The sequence below is a fragment of the Populus alba genome, chromosome 1 (genome assembly GCF_005239225.2).
Source record: "Populus alba chromosome 1, ASM523922v2, whole genome shotgun sequence".
NCBI lineage: Eukaryota > Viridiplantae > Streptophyta > Magnoliopsida > Malpighiales > Salicaceae > Populus > Populus alba.
In genome coordinates, this window is record NC_133284.1 from 2720125 (window position 1) to 2737573 (window position 17449).

Sequence of the window (17449 nt, forward strand, 5' to 3'; positions counted from 1 at the left end):
ATGGTAAGTTGCATAGAGCCAAGAGAAATACATTAAGTTCCATCGGGACCATTTCTTTTGATAGTAGAAAAATTGCTTACGGAAACAAAAGTGCAGGATGCTTCCCAGATAGAGAAGCACACAACTCAAGAGCTACACCCATCTAACTAAGAGAGCAATTTCAACAATGATGCATCTAAAGCACCACACGGCATCTCCACTACAGGCTTCGAAATCTTCTATTGCACCATCTTAGGTACATTAGACAGCTCATAACCAACCATAACCTGTCTTTATTTGTTAAGTTGCATTTGATTAGAATTCGAGGACAGAAGAGACAAATACGTATTTTGTTATAAGGATGAAAATAGTATCTCGGGGATAGTTTTAGTGTGAGTTCCTGGGAGAAGAAGACATCGAAATTGTCCCAGCTTTTCGACAACTAAAAAATAATACATGGCAAAGTGCCTAAAATCTAAAAAAAAAATCGTTGTCTAGTAGAGAGAACTAATAACAAAAAAAAAAAAAAAAAAAAGCCCTAACAAATAGCCTCCACGGAAAGGGTCTTGATAACATCATCGCCACAGGTAGTCGAGCCAAATGTATCTTCGGAAACATCAATGGTGCACGACTCCTTGCCAACACATGCCTGTGAAGAAGAACAAAAATGAAAAATTAACAGGTTGCAAAGAATAATAAAATAAAATAAAAACTTACCTTTTCGACAACTGATAATGCATCCTTTGATCCCTCACAATATCCCTTCACAAAAGATCCACAAGCCCCTTGTGGATTACCGAAGCTAGCAAATTTAAAAGCAGAAATCGGTCTTCCTTGGCATGAGAGCTCGATCTTCCTGTTCTCCTCAGCACTGATGCATGCAGATCCAATAGCAATAGTTTGGAAATTAACCGATGAAGGGTTTCCACCAAACTCTTCAAACAAGACCAATGTGTTATCGCCATTGTCATTGAGGAATGATCTTGGGACATGATACCTGACAAAGACATCAACTGGATTGTTAAAGCAACACCAAAATTATCCTTAGAAAATAGTTCTTTGAAGGCAAAAATGATTACCATCTTTGAGTTGGATGGCCACAGTTAGAGAGACATTTGCTGCTGTCGTATGAACCTCGATAATCACATGGTTCAAGATTGCAATCACCCTCAGCTATGAAACTTGGCCAATATCGACCAATGTTGTTACCATTAACCCAAGCTAGACCTTTTCCCATTCCAAGTAAATCTACCACAACAGGATCTGTTCCCAAAGGAGCTTTGAACACAGTCTACAAAAATTAAAAATAATTTATAATATGTCACCACAAATTCCGTGTTTTAAACGATGGTTCAATCGCAATTTCAAACACGACGTTATGTATAATACATAAAGGTTTTGAAACGCAACAGAAACAATAACTTGCACGTATAATGCATTAAAATTAATTAATTTAATTTACCTTGTACCAAGTTAATGTCCTGTTTACAGGGAAGCTATCTTCTTGCCACTTAAGAGACTGACTGCTGTAGAGTTCTTGATTCAAACCTTCCAATCCAATCTTGTATGACCATTTTTGTGATGATAAATCCTTGACAACTACCTCATCATCACCATGGTAGCCAATCAGCTCGACTGGACCAGTAATCCCAGATGGTGCCAGATCAAAATTGGCTCCGGAGTTCTTCAAATTTATTGAAAAAAAACATTAAGTAAGCACTAATTAACAATACTTATTAAAAGATTATTAAAAATTAGAATTGATTTGCACCCTGAAACCAACTGTAGCGCTGAGCAGACTAATTGTGTTTTTCTTATGATTCAGTTTCACGTTTTGCTCAAAAACAAAACTCTCACCGCCATTCTTAGACCACTGAGAACCTACCACCAAAAGATAAATAATTTATCCACATTATAATTAAAATTGAAAATATATAAAAACGAGAATATATAAGAGTTAATATCCAAGATTTTCTTTTTCTTACCAATAAGTTCTCCATTAACAAAGGCATGAAGAATTTGGCCGCTACTTTTAACTCGAAGTGTCATATTATAACTCCAGACTGGATCATCTTCTTTAAGATTCACACTATTAAATAAAATAAAATAAAATAACCAAATAAATTCTCCAATAATATTAAAAATAATGTATTGAAACAAATAAATAATACATAAACATCGAAAAATAACCTTGTCATGTAGAACAAATAATCACTCAAATCATTCGCCGCATCTTTTTGGTCAAGAATCTGATTAACGGTGACATCTCCCTTTCCAAGAAGTATAGCCTTATCGTCCATTTCAGGTCTCCATGACCATTTACGAGAAATGGGCTCATCTTCGGCGACGTTTGCTTTCTTGACCATCACTGATGTTTGAGTAGATACCTAGTAATATATATATATATATAAGATTTTAACAAAAAATATTGTAACAAACTATAAATTTGATATAAAAATATAATAATAATAACTAATAATAGTGATAAATGTTTGAGCTGATAACTAATAATATTGATATACAACTTATAGAGTTTTGATAAATAAATTAAAAACTTATAAAATTTTGATAAAAATATTAAAATAAACTATAAATTATATCTACCTTGGCTGTGTTGTAAGACACATTTAGACAATCTGGAAGTATACTAACAGACCATGCTGGTACTGTATGATTTATGCCTTGGAAATTGATTGTTTTATCACTCCCTTGATCTACATTGGCCAAAAAACAGCTTGATCCACCTTCATTTGAATATATAGTGCCCTTAAAAAATAAATAAAGATGCAATATTAAAGCAAAATCAAGTATTAAATAATGAACAAAAATACAAATAATATTAAAAAATAAGTATTAAATAATTAACAAAAAAGAATTACCCAAAGAGAATCATCACCCAAATCGACAGAGGAAACGTTCCCAGTTGTGAGAATATCCTCCATGGAATGCAATAGGTCATGAAGTTGCTTCAAATGCCCCCATTTTGGTTGGTTCAGGTTTCCTGTTGAAAATTATATTAAAAAATAATAAAAACAAAAACATATAAGACTATGATCTCAAACTATATAGTAAAATCAATAAATTAATTCTTAAATAAGTTGTTACCATATTCATCGAGGGGTGCATCATAATCGTAGGATGTAGTAATGTATGGACCACCGGCTGATCGACCAAAATTAGTTCCACCATGATACTAAAATAGCATGGTATAAAACTAGTGTTATAAAAAAATAAGTTACTTATGAAAAAATATAGTTATTATTAAATAAAACTAAGAAAATAAAAGATTTAAAGCATAAACTAACCATATAATAGTTTTGGAAAGTGCCTCCCAATTGATAAAATCTTGCTACAGCAAATGCAAGATCTTCAGCAGTCCTATGTGGATCTTTACCACCCCAATTCTTAAACCTCGAAAAAGTAATTTTAAAAATTACAATTAATAATAATATATTAACTTATATGGAGTTTTAATTAATATTAGGTAAGTAATATATAAATAAAAACATATGAATTACCAGCCAGTCCAATTCTCAGTCCACATTTTAGGAATATTTGATCTCCTAGGTTGGTATTGATCACAATACCACCCATTGCATGTACTGATCTGTTCACAATAATTACAAAAAATAATCACAAAATAAAATTAAGATATTAATCTTTATAGTAAAATTGAAATCACTAATATTAATCAAAAAAATAAAATCATGATTACAAAAACCAGCTCTGACGTGCTAACAATAATTATTTAATAATATCAATTTTTATAGTAAAATTAAAATTACTAATGTTAATAAATAAAATACTACATTTTAATTTATAAGATTAATGCAAAAATCAATCACATATACTTTTTTGTAGTGAAATTAAAATTACTAAGATTAGTCAAAAAAAGAAAATCATTATTAAAAAAAATCAATCACAAACTAATATTAATATTAGATATTATATTTTTATATGAGATTAATCAAAAGGATAAAATCATGAAAAAATAAAATAATAGAGTATACCATTGGTTCTGGAGCATCATCCTGCTTGCACATGAGCCATGGAACTCCAATGTCAAGAGATTGAGCCATGTTTGCACACCAATTCATATATGCCTTCCCTTCTTCTCCATAAGCTGACATGACATCGCCATATTCGTTCTCAATCTATACCCATTTTTATTTTAATTTGTTAGTGTAGCAAATAATTAATATTAATTTTGACAAAAACACTTACCATATATGACAATGCAGCAAAAATTCAAAATAATAATAATAATAATAGAGTTATAGTTTGACTAACAATGTTTATGGCATGCACAACAACTAATTTTTATTTTATTTTATTTTATTTGAAGTTATTTTTTTCCATATATATCACATACACACTACACTAATGAAACAAATAACCATGATTATTTTATTTTCAGTGGCGGAGCCAGAATTTTTTTAAATAAAAAGACAAATTACTAATAAATATTTGATGTTATATATTATACAAATATGTGTTATATAAAGAAATGTACCAACTCAAGTCAAGAAAAATTAATTTAAGAATTTTTAAAATAAAAAAATTTACATTAAAATCATTCTCTTTGAAATTTTATATTTTAAACTGCTTCATAATTATTTTATTTTTAATTTTATTAAAAATATATTTCTCAATATATACAATAAACTTTTATTTATCTATTTCTAAATCTTCCAAGGACTACGAAAGTTCTTGGCAATAATTCTATACGGACACATGATATATAACATCTAAAATCATAGCTTAAAAGGATTGTCACAAATTGATGTTGTTCTTGCTAACTTGTTATTTTCGTACAAGTGGATTAAACATAAATATTAAATTTTTTCTTTTTAATTTATCTATTATGTCTCTAATTTTTTGAGCTATCATTTACTTCACTTTTAATTACTAATAAATTTATTACCATTATTTTTCATATAACATTCATAGTAAAATACTTATCAATTCATCAAAACTCATTTCAATTCATATTCATTAACATATAATATTACTTTTATATATATATATATATATTAATTCAACAAATTCATAAATTATTATAAACTCTAATATTTTCAATAATAATTAGTATAGAGAAAAGAAGCTAACAAGTAGTTAATAAAGAAAATTATTTTGAAAAAAAAAATTAAGGGGCATTAATTGCCCTCTCTTGCACGTGGCTGCGCCGCTATATATTTTATTTAATTTTTTCCACAATTTATATGCATGCAATAAATAACTAACTCAACACTAATCAATATTGAATATAATATTGTTATGAAAAAAAAAAATTATAATATATTTATAATATACCTGAGCAAGAATAACAGGACCTCCTTGGGATGCAAAAAGGTTTTCTCGTTTCACCATATCGACGATCAATGTAGTGAAGTTTTGCATCTCATTCTGCAGTGGAAAAAAAAACTGAATTAATTTAAATAAATTAAGTAATTAAACAGTAAATAATAACAAATTGAATTAATATGATGAAAAAAATGGTATAAAATTAATTAAATGCATATTTTTTTTACCTTGAAAACATCATTATCAGTTCTCATCCTAATACCAGGCATATTATGCAACCACACAGGAAAGCCACTGTTCAATGAAAAATACATTAGAATTAAAAGAAAAATAAAAAAAAACAAAGAAAAAAATAACCATCGTGATCTCATACCCATAATTCCATTCAGCACAAACATACGGTCCAATACGAAGAACAGCATAAAGTCCTTCATCTTGGATTGATTTAAGAAACCTTACAAGGTCTAGATTGCCACTAAAATCATATTGCCGACGAGCAGGTTCATGAGCATTCCAAAAAACATAAGTTTCAATGGCATCTAGCCCACCTTCCCTTGATTTCTTCATCAAATCCGGCCACATCTATATATATATATATATATATATATATATATATATATATAAACATAAGCTAAATGTTTATCAGAATCATGCAGAGAATTATTAACATGTTGAAAAACTATCAAGATCAGAATATAAAATATTGCCTGTGTAGTGCTTCTAGGGTAATGGATTGATCCAGAGACGAGAACTCTGTGCTTGCCATCAATAATGATGGCCCTATTATCATAAGTCACCTGAGTCGCAGTAGCCCACAGGCGGCCAGACGTGCAAAAACAAACGATGAAGAGAGCAAGAATCCCTGAAGAAGACATGTTTATCGATCAAGCAAGAGAAATCATTTTGATCGGTCTGTGTCACGAATTGCTCCGGATATACAGTCCTGGCGGGTCTGTTACGGTCAAGAAGTCTTCTGGCGGGTCTGTTGGGGTACTAAAGACCTCTTCTGGCGGGTCTGTTACGGTAAAGACCTCTTCTGGCGGGTCTGTTGGGGTAAATATTATACTTCAAGAAGTCTGTTGGGGAAAAGACTTCTTCAAGTATAATATTTTGTTCCTCTACATAAAGCTTGTTTTTGCCTTGGTAGCTACCAGAGGTGGAATGATATTTTTTAAGCTTGACTGGTTAGCTTCAAAGTGCATATTATTTTTTGGTAATTTTTTTAAAGTTTATTTTAACAAGTTATCACAAAGTTTAATTGATATTTTTTTATTGAATTCTAAATTCTTGAATTTAGAGTTCTTGCATGAGAATTGAAGGTTTTGTGAAATTGTTATGGGGTAATGTTGTTAGGGTGAAATAACATTGAAATGGCTTAAAATAATGAGTGATTGGAGAGAAAAACTTTGTAATCCTGCCTGTTATAGGGTCTGCCAGTTTTAAAAAAATTGAGTAAATGGTTTTAAACTTGTAGAAAATGTATGTTTTGCTGAGAATTGATATTGATATTGATATGATTATCTAGAATGAAATTAATGATTCGTATCTAGTTGTGGTAGAATTATAACAGCATTTTGGGTGAGGATTTTGTAAGATAAATATGTAAGATTGTGTTTTGATTTATGAAGTGTGTAATTAATGTTGATAAGATGATTTGTGATAGAAATTATAATGAATGAGAAAAATTAAGACCTTAAGGTCAGTCAAATGAAGAAATTTAGGAAGTTTATAAATTATATGAAATTATAACTAATGATGTTCATTTGTTTATTGACACCCGTATGAACATGAAAGAAACAAATGGAATTAGATTTGGTGAGTTGTTCCTGAAATATAAGAACATTAATAATATCAATGAGTTTATTAGCATCGACATGTACTAGAAAACTTGATTATTTATTTAATAGAATAGAAGTTAATGATACCAAATGAATTTTGTATCGGTATACCTTTGATTAGTCACACTTAAGATAATGGCTAATGATATTAATTTGAAATTGATATTAATATTGAATTAGTTAATTCTGATGAATGATAATATAATATTAAATATTAAAAAATGAAATAAAAATATAAAGGAATGATAAGTAAATGGGATAAACAAATTTTACTTCTTAGCACGAGATAAAAAGAAATAAAGAAGAAGAGAGAACCTAGCAACCTTTTATCTAATCTAATGTAATATTGTTAGTTAAATTATATCATTTGTTTGTGTTTGTTTATTTTATTTTTCTTAGTCATTTCATAGAAGCCAGGAGTAAAGACTTATTTATTATTTTTGTTTACATAGATTATGTATTATATGCTCATTATATTTATTTACGCCTAACTCTTGTTGTGGATGTATGAATTTATATGGCTTTTTATATTTATTTACTTTTATATAAACTCTCAACACTTTATAATTAATGTGTTATATAAATATTTATATGTTATTTTAAATGATTTGCAATTATTGGAAGATGGTTGATGTGGATTGTGATCTAAAATAATTGTATTAAGGGATTGAGATCATGAAATAAAAGTAAAACAAATATCAAGTAGATAATTTGAAATATTTTGTTATAAAAGAAACTTTACTGGAATTTCAGTAAAATTTGTAATAAAGTACAAGATATAAAAAAAATCCCAATAATTCCGTATTAAAGTATATGTCTTTGTCTTGAAAATTTTGGGCTATTACATGTCTTCTCATTTGTTTTGTCTTTCAATTATATTTCTTTTTTTTTTTGACTAGTCTTTATTTGTTTTTTTTTTTTAAAAAAAATAAAAAGTTTCGTCCCTTTTAATTTAATTTTGTTTACTTTTTATATCAAATATGGTATTCATTTTTTTTATTTGTATGTTCTTGATTTATTTTTTTCTTTCAATTTTATCCCTCAACATTTTATTTTATTTTTTATATATTTGATCCTCGTTTTTTAATTATTTTTTAATTATTTTTTTAGTTTATTTTTTCTTTCAGTTTTGTCTCTCAAGATTTCATTTCATTTGTTTTTTATCCAATTTTAGTTCTCATTCTTTTAATTTTTCTTTTTTATCCTTTTCTTATTTTATTTTTTTTACTAAGTCCCTCATTATTTTGATCAATATTTTTTTTCTTTTTACTTTTCTAATGGTTAATTTTGTTCAAGATTTCTTTTTCTATCTTATGTAAGGTCATCTCGATCTTATAACCAGGATTACTGGTTTTAAAGATTTGCTTGATTTAACTTCTGTGTGTTTTTAAATTTTTTTCTTAATTTTACATTTGATATTACGTTATTGAGCCTTGAACTTTCTTTTTTTTTTCCTTTCTTGAACTAGGGTTATCATGGGTCACGAGTTAGTCAAGTTAATCCTAGTTGCTTTAGATTTTTTTTCAATGTTTTTTTTTAGTTTCATCATTTGATATTGGGTTTTTGAGTCTTGAGACTTCTTATTTTTTATACTTTTTATTTCTATAAGGTTATCCCAAGTTGCAGGTTCGTTAGGTTAACCTAGGTAACTTAAGTTTTTTTTATGTTTTTTTTTATTTATTTAACTCGGATCTTTTTCTTGAAATCATTTTTAAAAAAATAATTTTTTTAGCTCAATTTCTTGTTGTGGGTGGTGAGTCAGTAGATTGAACCCGAGTTGACTAGAGTTTTTTCTTTCTTGTTTCTTTTTTTAAAATTTATTTTTAAAAAATTTAATTAGTTGAAATCAGCTTTGCTAGGCCCTGAGCTTTTTAATTTTTTTTCTAAATTAATCAAATTAACTCAGGTACATTTATATCATTACATATTTTTTTTATATTAGAAAAAAAAATAATACACCCGCGGCGTCCCAGAGCAAGAAAATCTAGTAAAAAAACAAAAATAGTATTAGTAAAACCACTGCTTATACGGACACAAATTTGATGTGGACTCCCATAGTGTTACAAAGGAAGAAAGTAAGGTCACGTGGGGGTGTCTTGCAGAAAAGAGGCGTTGAAAATTAGTATGAAAAAGAGGATAATTGAGTTGTAAGAATCAAAACACGTAAACGGGGGACAAGAACAGAGAGACAGAGAGAAGAACAAAGGTTTGGTTGGTTCGGTTCAGAGATTAAAGACAGAACAGGTTCCACCGGAGAAAAAATAAGTAAACAAAAAACGATCTGCTCTCTCTTCCCATTTCCTCTCCCTGCTGAATTTTGGCGACCACCCACACACTGATAGCCTCCATGGATGGCAGCACAGCCACTTTTCAAATCTCAGAACCTGGAACAGCCCCTCCCCCATTTAACCGAACCCAACGGCTCTTTTTTTGTCTGTAACACCATCAATAGCAGTTGCTGAAATAGGAATGTAATAAAATTGATCCTCCATGAACTTGAGAGCATTTTTATGTTTGTTTTCAGGTAATTAAAAAAAAAAAAAGGGATTCTTCATCCATGCCCATTCTATGCAGCCCAGAGAACTCTAGCTTTGCTGCCATCATTTGCTGTTTTGCCTACCTTACACGGGCTGCTAGCTTTACATAATTTTGCTCATTGATTAGCTAACTAATTGTGTTCTTTACATGGTGGAATCTCTCTTTTGCAGGAGAACCCCTGACCAGACCACCAAGCACGACCTTGAAAGATGAGCTGCTAAGTTTTCGTGCTCTTTTAGCAGCAAGCAAAAAACTGTCTTGGTGTGATCGTTTTTAAATGTTTTCTTCTTGGATTGAATTCTGGTTGAACCAACTCAAAGCTTTTTTTTGGTGTTTATAATGCTTCCTGCTAAAAATGCTACTGAATTTGCGTACAAATCTTCAAGGCCATTGTATATCTCTTGATTATTAAGCGATTCATCAATTTGGTATCGGTGGTCTTTCACCAAAGCCATTTGCATTTTCTCTGACTAAATTAAGTTGTTGCCAAATCCTCCGAATACTCCTTTGTTTCTTCATGTTGGCAATGAACTTGGGGCTGCTTGGGATTGGGATTCAGATTGCGATGTGTTTGAAAATATATTAAAATAAATTTTTTATATATTTTTTTATTTTTAATATTAACATATTAAAATTTTAAAAAATATTAAAAAAAACATTAATTTACTATTTTTTTTTTCAAGCTAAAAGTATTTAAGAACAAGATCATTAGCTATGCCCAACACTTCGAGCCATTAAATCGTGACTCCAATATAAGCTACTTTGGTCTTTATAGTTGTATATAGAAGTGAAAGAAAGGAAAATCCAAAAAAGGAGGGAGATATTAAAGAATCTTTTCTTTGATTTTTTTTAAATTGTGAGGTTATAATTATAAAAATTTCTATTTCATCAAAATATTATTTTTAAAATATTTTTTATTAATATTTTATTAAAACTGAATATTAATTAGAATTGTTGAGATTGATATATATTATATTTTTTTTTTATGAAAAAAAAAATCATTGTTCTCATAAATCAATATATGAGTGATATCTAAAATTAATATGTAGATGTTTGTCAGATGACATGTATACTAAATTGACCCGCATTAGAATTTCATATAGAGAGATCATTTATATTTATAAAAAGACCAACGTGACAGCTATGTAAGTTATCCTTAAACTTGAGATAACTAAGTTATCTTATATGAAAGTATTATGTTTTGATCATGCTACATGTTATCCTAATCAAGGATAACAAATGGATAAATATTGGGTATAACATAAACTATATGAAGGTATTTAAGTAATCAAGAGAGAATTCATCACCTTATGTGAATTATATTTTGATCATGCTACATGTTATTCTAATTAAGGGTAACAAATGGATAAATATTGGATATAACATAAACTATATGGAGGTATTTAAGTAATCAAGAGAGAATTCATCACCTTAGGCGAATTAAAAGAAATATTTCATATATTCTCAAATTATAACAAACATGATATGACATAATAAACACATTACATGCTATAATGTCTAAATTAAAATATTATTGATGAAAGGATAATAATTACATTGAGAAACTTGTTACTGAAAAGTTAAGTCAAACCACTTATAACTTTCCTAATATTTGAAAGTTCATAACAGGTTGCTAGATATTGTACCTTAATCTTCAAATATAAATCAATCAATTGTTGAATTAGTAATAAATTAATTTAATTTATTGAATCCTAGTTTATTTAGGATTATGATTTATATTTAGACCAACTTATTAGGAAAACTAATGAGTCACACACATAAGAAGCATTGATCAAAAATTAAAATGGGATGATTAATCAAGTGTGACTTAATTATGAATAAGTTTTAGAAATTAAGGCACTTAATTTTGAATAAGTTTTAGAAATTAAAGCCTAAAGTGTAATTTATACAAGAAATTACAATTTTCAACCTAGAAAAATCAAGTAGGGTTTGATTAAATAAATTTATAAAATTATCCTAAAATATATGTGATATTATCAAAGAGACAAATTGATATTTTGTCATTTATAGGGTTTTCACGTTTCTCTATAAATAAAATATTATGTCTCTTATTTTATGTACATAAACTATATAAGTTACAAAACACCTAAAAACACAAAAGAAAAGAACTAGTACTCAAATGCATAGTAATCTTTCTTTCCTAAAACGATTTAAAAGATTTTTCACTAGTGATTCGTATGAATTATTATTAGAGGTTGGACATTTGGATATTTTATGGTATGCAACATCTCAATCTTGAAGCAATTATTTAAAATCAAAAGGAATATTTGACATAAACCCTAAATTTATCTTCCAAGTTCTTGAAACTCTTAAAAAATATTAAATTTTTTTTATTGTATTGTATATATTTCGAGAAACATAGTACCAAAGACCATGAATCAGTGCTCTAGTTTGGCACAGGCGGCTTAATTGACTTGGCATGTGACCCTTGCTTGTGGTTCCGAGCAAACGATTTGCCAAAAATTTACCAGAGCCTGGAGATTTCCCCAGCATTGAGACGTCTGTCAGTCTGAGAAGAGAGAAATATATCATGATTATTGTTCCATTCAGACCGGTGACGCCATACTTGCTAAATGCAGCAGGCGGGAGGCATCTCGCCTCTAATATTCAAATAAACAAACTATTTTTCCTTCTAGGGCGGACACCCTGAAACATTACCATCCTAAGCCACAAGATTTGGATATCATGTTCGTTTTTTTATGCAGCGCCCCGGAGTTCTTGTCTTGCTTGCTTCGCGGAAATGGAAAGGTAACCACAGACGGTTGCATACTTCAGTCAAACCGGCCATTTGGACTATCTCTCATGGCCGAACCCCCTTCATCAGTGCAGCAGGGGGTTTAAGGTGTTGTCTTCTCAGTGAAGACTATGGTGATAAAGCTGTTTCTGTTTTCGAAACTAGGATTGAAGGAGGTGCCAAATCTGACCTGGCATTGTTATCTGTGTTTCGATCCCGTTGTTCCTTTTCTAGAGAAATAGTTACAGTGCAGTCTCCAAAAGAGGAAAATTAGATGCCAAAGTAACTGATGAGAGCCATTGAAGCTGGCATTTGATGGATAGGAAGAAATGAAAAGCAGTCAACAATCAAGAATCAACACTGAAACCCTAGCAGTTCCTTACCCTTAAACCACTCTAGCAACAACATCCCTAATTATCCCAGAGAACTTCCCAGATCTAATTTGGATCAGTAATAAGCCTACCGTGCTCCAGATCTATTGACAGCATAGATGTTGCTTACAAGAACAGAAGACAGCTTGAAGGTTGAGGGGTGAGGGACAAGATTTCAAAATACTTGTGAAAGAGGCGCTGTAGCTAGCTAGAAAATGAAGAGGCCCCAACATCATGTTATGATTTCATTTCTTAACAAGTTTCAAGATATGTGCTGACGTGCGTGTATTTTAATGGCGGATAAATGTTAAAAACAATAATATATAAATGGGGGAAAAAAAATGAGACTGGAGATAAAAAATCTAAATAATACCACTGAGAAAACGAAAATCCCTTGTTCAATAGAGAGAACTAGAAATAAAAAAAACCCTAACAAAACGAAAAAATCCAAATACGTACCAATGCAAAAACTAAGAACATTGTTCCATAAAGAACACTAATATAACAAAAAAAAAAAGCCCTAACAAATAGCCTCCACAGCAAGGGTCTTAATGACATCGTCACCACAGGTAGTCGAGCCAAATGTGTCTTCAGAAACATCAATGGTGCAAGACTCCTGGCCAACACATGCCTGTGAAGAAGAACAAATGATAAATCAATATTCAATTATTTGTTCGAACACTCGATTGTAACAATCCACAAAACAAGAAAAACCTAGAGGTAAGATCGATTTACCTTCTGGACAATAGATAAGGCATCATTCGAGGCTTCACAGGTGCCCTTCGAAAAAGATCCGCATGTCCCTACCGGATTGCCGAAGCTGGCGAATTTAATTGCAGAAACTGGCCTTCCTTGGCATGAGAGCTCGATTCTCTTCTTCTCCTCAGCATTGACGCATGCTGATCCGATTGCAATAGTTTGGAAATTAACCGAAGAAGGGTCTCCACCAAATTCCTCGAACAAGACCAAAGTGTTATCACCTTCGTTGTTAAGGAAGGATCTAGGAACATGATACCTGTAGAGAAGGAACAGAACAGGACATCAGATCATAGTCACAGCAAAAAATCATATAAAAAACAGTTCTTGAAAAACACTATTACCATCTTTGAGTTGGTTTGCCACAATTGGTTACACATTTGTTGTTGTCGTAGGAGCCTCGATAATCGCATGGATCAAGACTGCATCCATCCTCAGCAAGGAAACTTGGCCAGTATCGACCAATGCTGTTGCCATTAACCCACGCTAGACCTTTTCCCAGGCCAAGTAAATCCACCACAACAGGATCTGTTCCCAGAGGAGCTTTGAAGGCAGCCTACAAAAATAAAAATAAAAAACATATATATATATATATATATGAGCATGCATGAAGCTACATGTAATTAATAGATCATTAGGGTTAAGATTTACCTTATACCACGTAAACATCTTGTTCGTGGGGTAATTATCTTGTTGCCATTTCGAAGAATCAGAGCTATAAAGTTCTTGATGTAAGCCTTCCAATCCAACCTTATAGGACCATTTGTGTGAAGATAAATCTTTAATTATTATCTCATCGTCATGGTATCCAACAAGCTCCACAGGGCCACGAACACCAGCTTGTGTCAAGTCAAAATTAGCACCATAGTTCTAAGAATAATAAAAAGAACAAGAAAAAAAAAGGTTAATTAGATGACTAAACAATCAAGAATTTCACTTCAATAAATGATTATATGGATTATTTATAAGATTAATTACCGCAAATCCAACCGTAGCACTGAGCAAAGTAATGGTGTTTTTCCCCTTGTTTAGTTTTATTTGTTGCTCGAAAACATAATCGAAAACTCCATACTTAGCCCATTGAGAACCTAATAACAAAAAACAACAATGTTAGCATCCTAATTAATATATAAAATATTTAATAAAACCTTAATTATAGATAAGAATAATCTGTTTGTTAATTACCGATAAATCCCCCATTAACAAATACATGAAGAACTTGACCACTGCCAGTAATCCGAAGAGTCATATTGTCCCCCCATATGGGATCATCTTCCTTAAGACTCACACTGTAAATTAAAAATAATTAATTAGGTAATTAATTATCGAATAATATTAAAATAAGAACAGAAAGTATACCTCGTCATGTAGAAGAGATAATCACTGAGATCATTTGCTGCATCTTTCTGGTCAAGAATCCGATTGACCGAGACCTCTCCTTTTCCAAAAAGAATCGATTTATCGTTCGTCTCGGGCCTCCATGACCATGAAAGAGCAGCAGGCTCATCCTCAGCAACATTTTTTTTCTTTACCATCACCGATGTTTGAGCTGAAACCTAACAATATTAATTATAAACAATCGTTAAATAAAACTTGAAAAAGAATATTTAATAAACTACAGATTTATATAAATTAATTCCATTTACCTTAGCCGTATTGTACACCACATCTTGACAATCAGGCAGTATACTAACAGACCATGCTGGCACCTCATAATATATGCCTTGAAAATTAATTGTTGTATCGTTTCTAGAGTCTGTGTTGGTCAAAAAGCAGCTCGATCCCTTCTCAGTTGAATATATAGTGCCCTAATAAATAAATATACAATAATGTTAACATAATATTAAGCTTAATTAATTGTTTCTAATTAAATCCTTGACAACAAAGAAATTATAATACAAACCGAGACAGAGTGGCCAAAGTCAACTGAGGAGATGTTCCCTCGTGTAAGTGTATCTTCCATGGAGTGCAACACATCATGAAGCTCCTTCAAATGCCCCCATTTTGGTTGATTCAGATTCCCTATTAAAATCATATAATATATGATCATGATAATTATAATTATAATAAAACGAATAATAACTCAGCTACACAAACAGCTGATCGTTAAATAGTTTATTACCATATTCATCTAATGGTGCATCGTAGTCATAAGATGTAGTGATGTATGGACCGCCGGCTGTTCTACCGAAGTTGGTTCCACCGTGATACTGAAACATATATAATAAATATGTTTAAGCAAATTAATTAATATTGTCATTAAAAAAAAGGATTTATGAAAATATAAGATTTAAACCAACCATATAGTAGTTTTGGAAAGTGCCTCCAAGTTGGTAAAATCTTGCTACAGCAAAGGCAAGGTCCTCGGCGGTCCTGTGTGGATCTTTACCACCCCAGCTCTTAAACCTAAGGAAATTATTTTAAAATGCTATTAAATTAAATAACATTTTATACACAAACAAGAAATTAAGACAAAGTTTAGATGATAAAAATAAATAAATAAAAACATATGAGTTACCAGCCGGTCCAATTCTCAGTCCACATTTTAGGACTCGTTGGTCTATTAGGAGTGAATTGGTCACAGTACCAGCCATTGCATGTGTTGATCTGGTAACAAAAATCAATCACAAGAATTAAATAAAATAAATATTTCTAGAATAAACAATTTTAAAAAAAAAAAAAAAAGTGCACCATCGGTTCTGGAGCATCGGACTGCTGGCACATGAGCCATGGAACTCCAATGTGAAGTGACTGAGCCATGTTTGCACACCATTCAATATACGCCTTCCCTTCATCTCCATAAGACGACATGACGTTACCATATTCGTTCTCAATCTGGAAACAATTTAATTTGTCAATAAAGAAGAATAATAATTAATGAGTTTATTTAGGATTTAAAATAGAAAATATATATTAAATAAATGTACCTGGGCAAGAATAACAGGGCCTCCTTGTGATGCAAAAAGATTCTCTTGCTTCACCATATTAACTATCAATGTAGTGAAATTCCTCATCTCATTCTGAAGACAAAAATCAATTAACAAATTAAATTAATTATAATAATAAATGATTAGTTGTATTAAATACTATAATTAATGCTTAAATAACTATTTTCTTACCATGAAAACATCATTAGCAGTTCGCATCTGAACACCAGGCATGTTATGCAACCATAAAGGGAACCCCCTGAGCAATAAAAATTAAAAGAATTAAAAAATAAATAAACTGGAATTCAATTAAATAAAAAATAAAATAAAAACTATTACATACCCATAATTCCACTCAGCACAAACATACGGTCCGATACGAAGAACAGCGTAGAGCCCTTCATCGTGAATTGTCTTAAGAAACCTTATAAGGTCCAGGTTGCCGCTAAAATCATATTCCCGACGAGCAGGTTCATGAGAATCCCAGAAAACATAGGTTTCAATGGCGTCCAGTCCACCTTCCTTGGATTTCTTAATCAATTCCGGCCACATCTATAAAATTAAAATATAAATTATCAAGTTGAACATATTATAAAAAATAAATACTGGGATTAATAAAAAAATATAAATATACCTGGGCAGTGCTCCGGGGATAATGGATTGAACCAGACACCAGAAGTTTATGTTTGCCATCGATGATGATAGCTCTGCCATCGTAGGTAACCTTGCTAGCAGTGGCCCAAGGAGCGAGTGTGAAGAAGAAAAGGGTGGCGAGCAATAGCTTTAAAGGATGCATTTTTATTTTTTTTATCGGTAAGCAAAAGCAGAGTGAAAAATAATGTATTTTATGCTTGAATTTATAGGATTATGTATCCTGTTAGTTGAGATTTACTCAATCTAAAACTCTGTTATGTTTTTGAACAGATATATTTTATCTTAAAATCTAGTCTCCTTAGGTGTCTCTTATTCTATAAATATTTT

At 30.7% G+C, this 17449-nt stretch overlaps 2 protein-coding genes across 3 annotated transcripts; both read right to left on the reverse strand.

Moving 5' to 3' along the window:
- Positions 1–294: 294 nt before the first annotated feature.
- On the reverse strand, positions 295–6160 carry LOC118061230 (beta-galactosidase 15). 2 transcript variants are annotated; one of them, XM_035074649.1, is made up of 17 exons: positions 5991–6160; positions 5657–5865; positions 5511–5577; positions 5293–5385; positions 3990–4133; positions 3498–3586; positions 3285–3390; positions 3085–3172; positions 2859–2980; positions 2584–2745; positions 2170–2366; positions 1965–2068; positions 1751–1860; positions 1442–1663; positions 1059–1270; positions 697–976; positions 295–628 (listed from the first exon to the last, which is right to left on the reverse strand). In XM_035074649.1, the coding sequence occupies exons 1-17, from the start codon at positions 6156–6158 to the stop codon at positions 518–520; spliced, it is 2484 nt and encodes an 827-aa protein (XP_034930540.1). In that variant the 5' UTR covers positions 6159–6160; the 3' UTR covers positions 295–517. The 2 variants fall into 2 exon arrangements, with proteins under 2 accessions (XP_034930540.1, XP_073260870.1); XM_073404769.1 differs by lacking the exon at positions 5991–6160 and having other exon boundaries at positions 5657–5866.
- A 7145-nt stretch (positions 6161–13305) lies between these two features.
- Positions 13306–17270, reverse strand: LOC118061262 (beta-galactosidase 15). Its single transcript, XM_073405946.1, has 17 exons — positions 17103–17270; positions 16812–17020; positions 16661–16727; positions 16469–16561; positions 16233–16376; positions 16060–16148; positions 15842–15947; positions 15664–15751; positions 15445–15563; positions 15188–15349; positions 14901–15097; positions 14727–14830; positions 14520–14629; positions 14193–14411; positions 13886–14097; positions 13521–13800; positions 13306–13416 (listed from the first exon to the last, which is right to left on the reverse strand). Exons 1-17 carry the CDS (start codon positions 17262–17264, stop codon positions 13306–13308), a joined length of 2472 nt encoding a protein of 823 aa, XP_073262047.1. The 5' UTR covers positions 17265–17270.
- Positions 17271–17449: the final 179 nt, after the last annotated feature.

Coding starts and splice junctions, on each gene's coding strand:
- LOC118061230 (XM_035074649.1), bottom strand. CDS start 6,158: ATGTCTTCTTCAGGGATTCTTGCTCTCTTCATCGTTTGTTTTTGCACG. Junction 2,981..3,084: donor TGCACCCCTCGATGAATATG/GTAACAACTTAT, acceptor AATTTTCAACAG/GAAACCTGAACCAACCAAAA. Junction 1,271..1,441: donor GGACATTAACTTGGTACAAG/GTAAATTAAATT, acceptor TAATTTTTGTAG/ACTGTGTTCAAAGCTCCTTT.
- LOC118061262 (XM_073405946.1), bottom strand. CDS start 17,264: ATGCATCCTTTAAAGCTATTGCTCGCCACCCTTTTCTTCTTCACACTC. Junction 14,098..14,192: donor AGATGTTTACGTGGTATAAG/GTAAATCTTAAC, acceptor TTATTTTTGTAG/GCTGCCTTCAAAGCTCCTCT. Junction 13,417..13,520: donor CCTTATCTATTGTCCAGAAG/GTAAATCGATCT, acceptor TCTTCTTCACAG/GCATGTGTTGGCCAGGAGTC.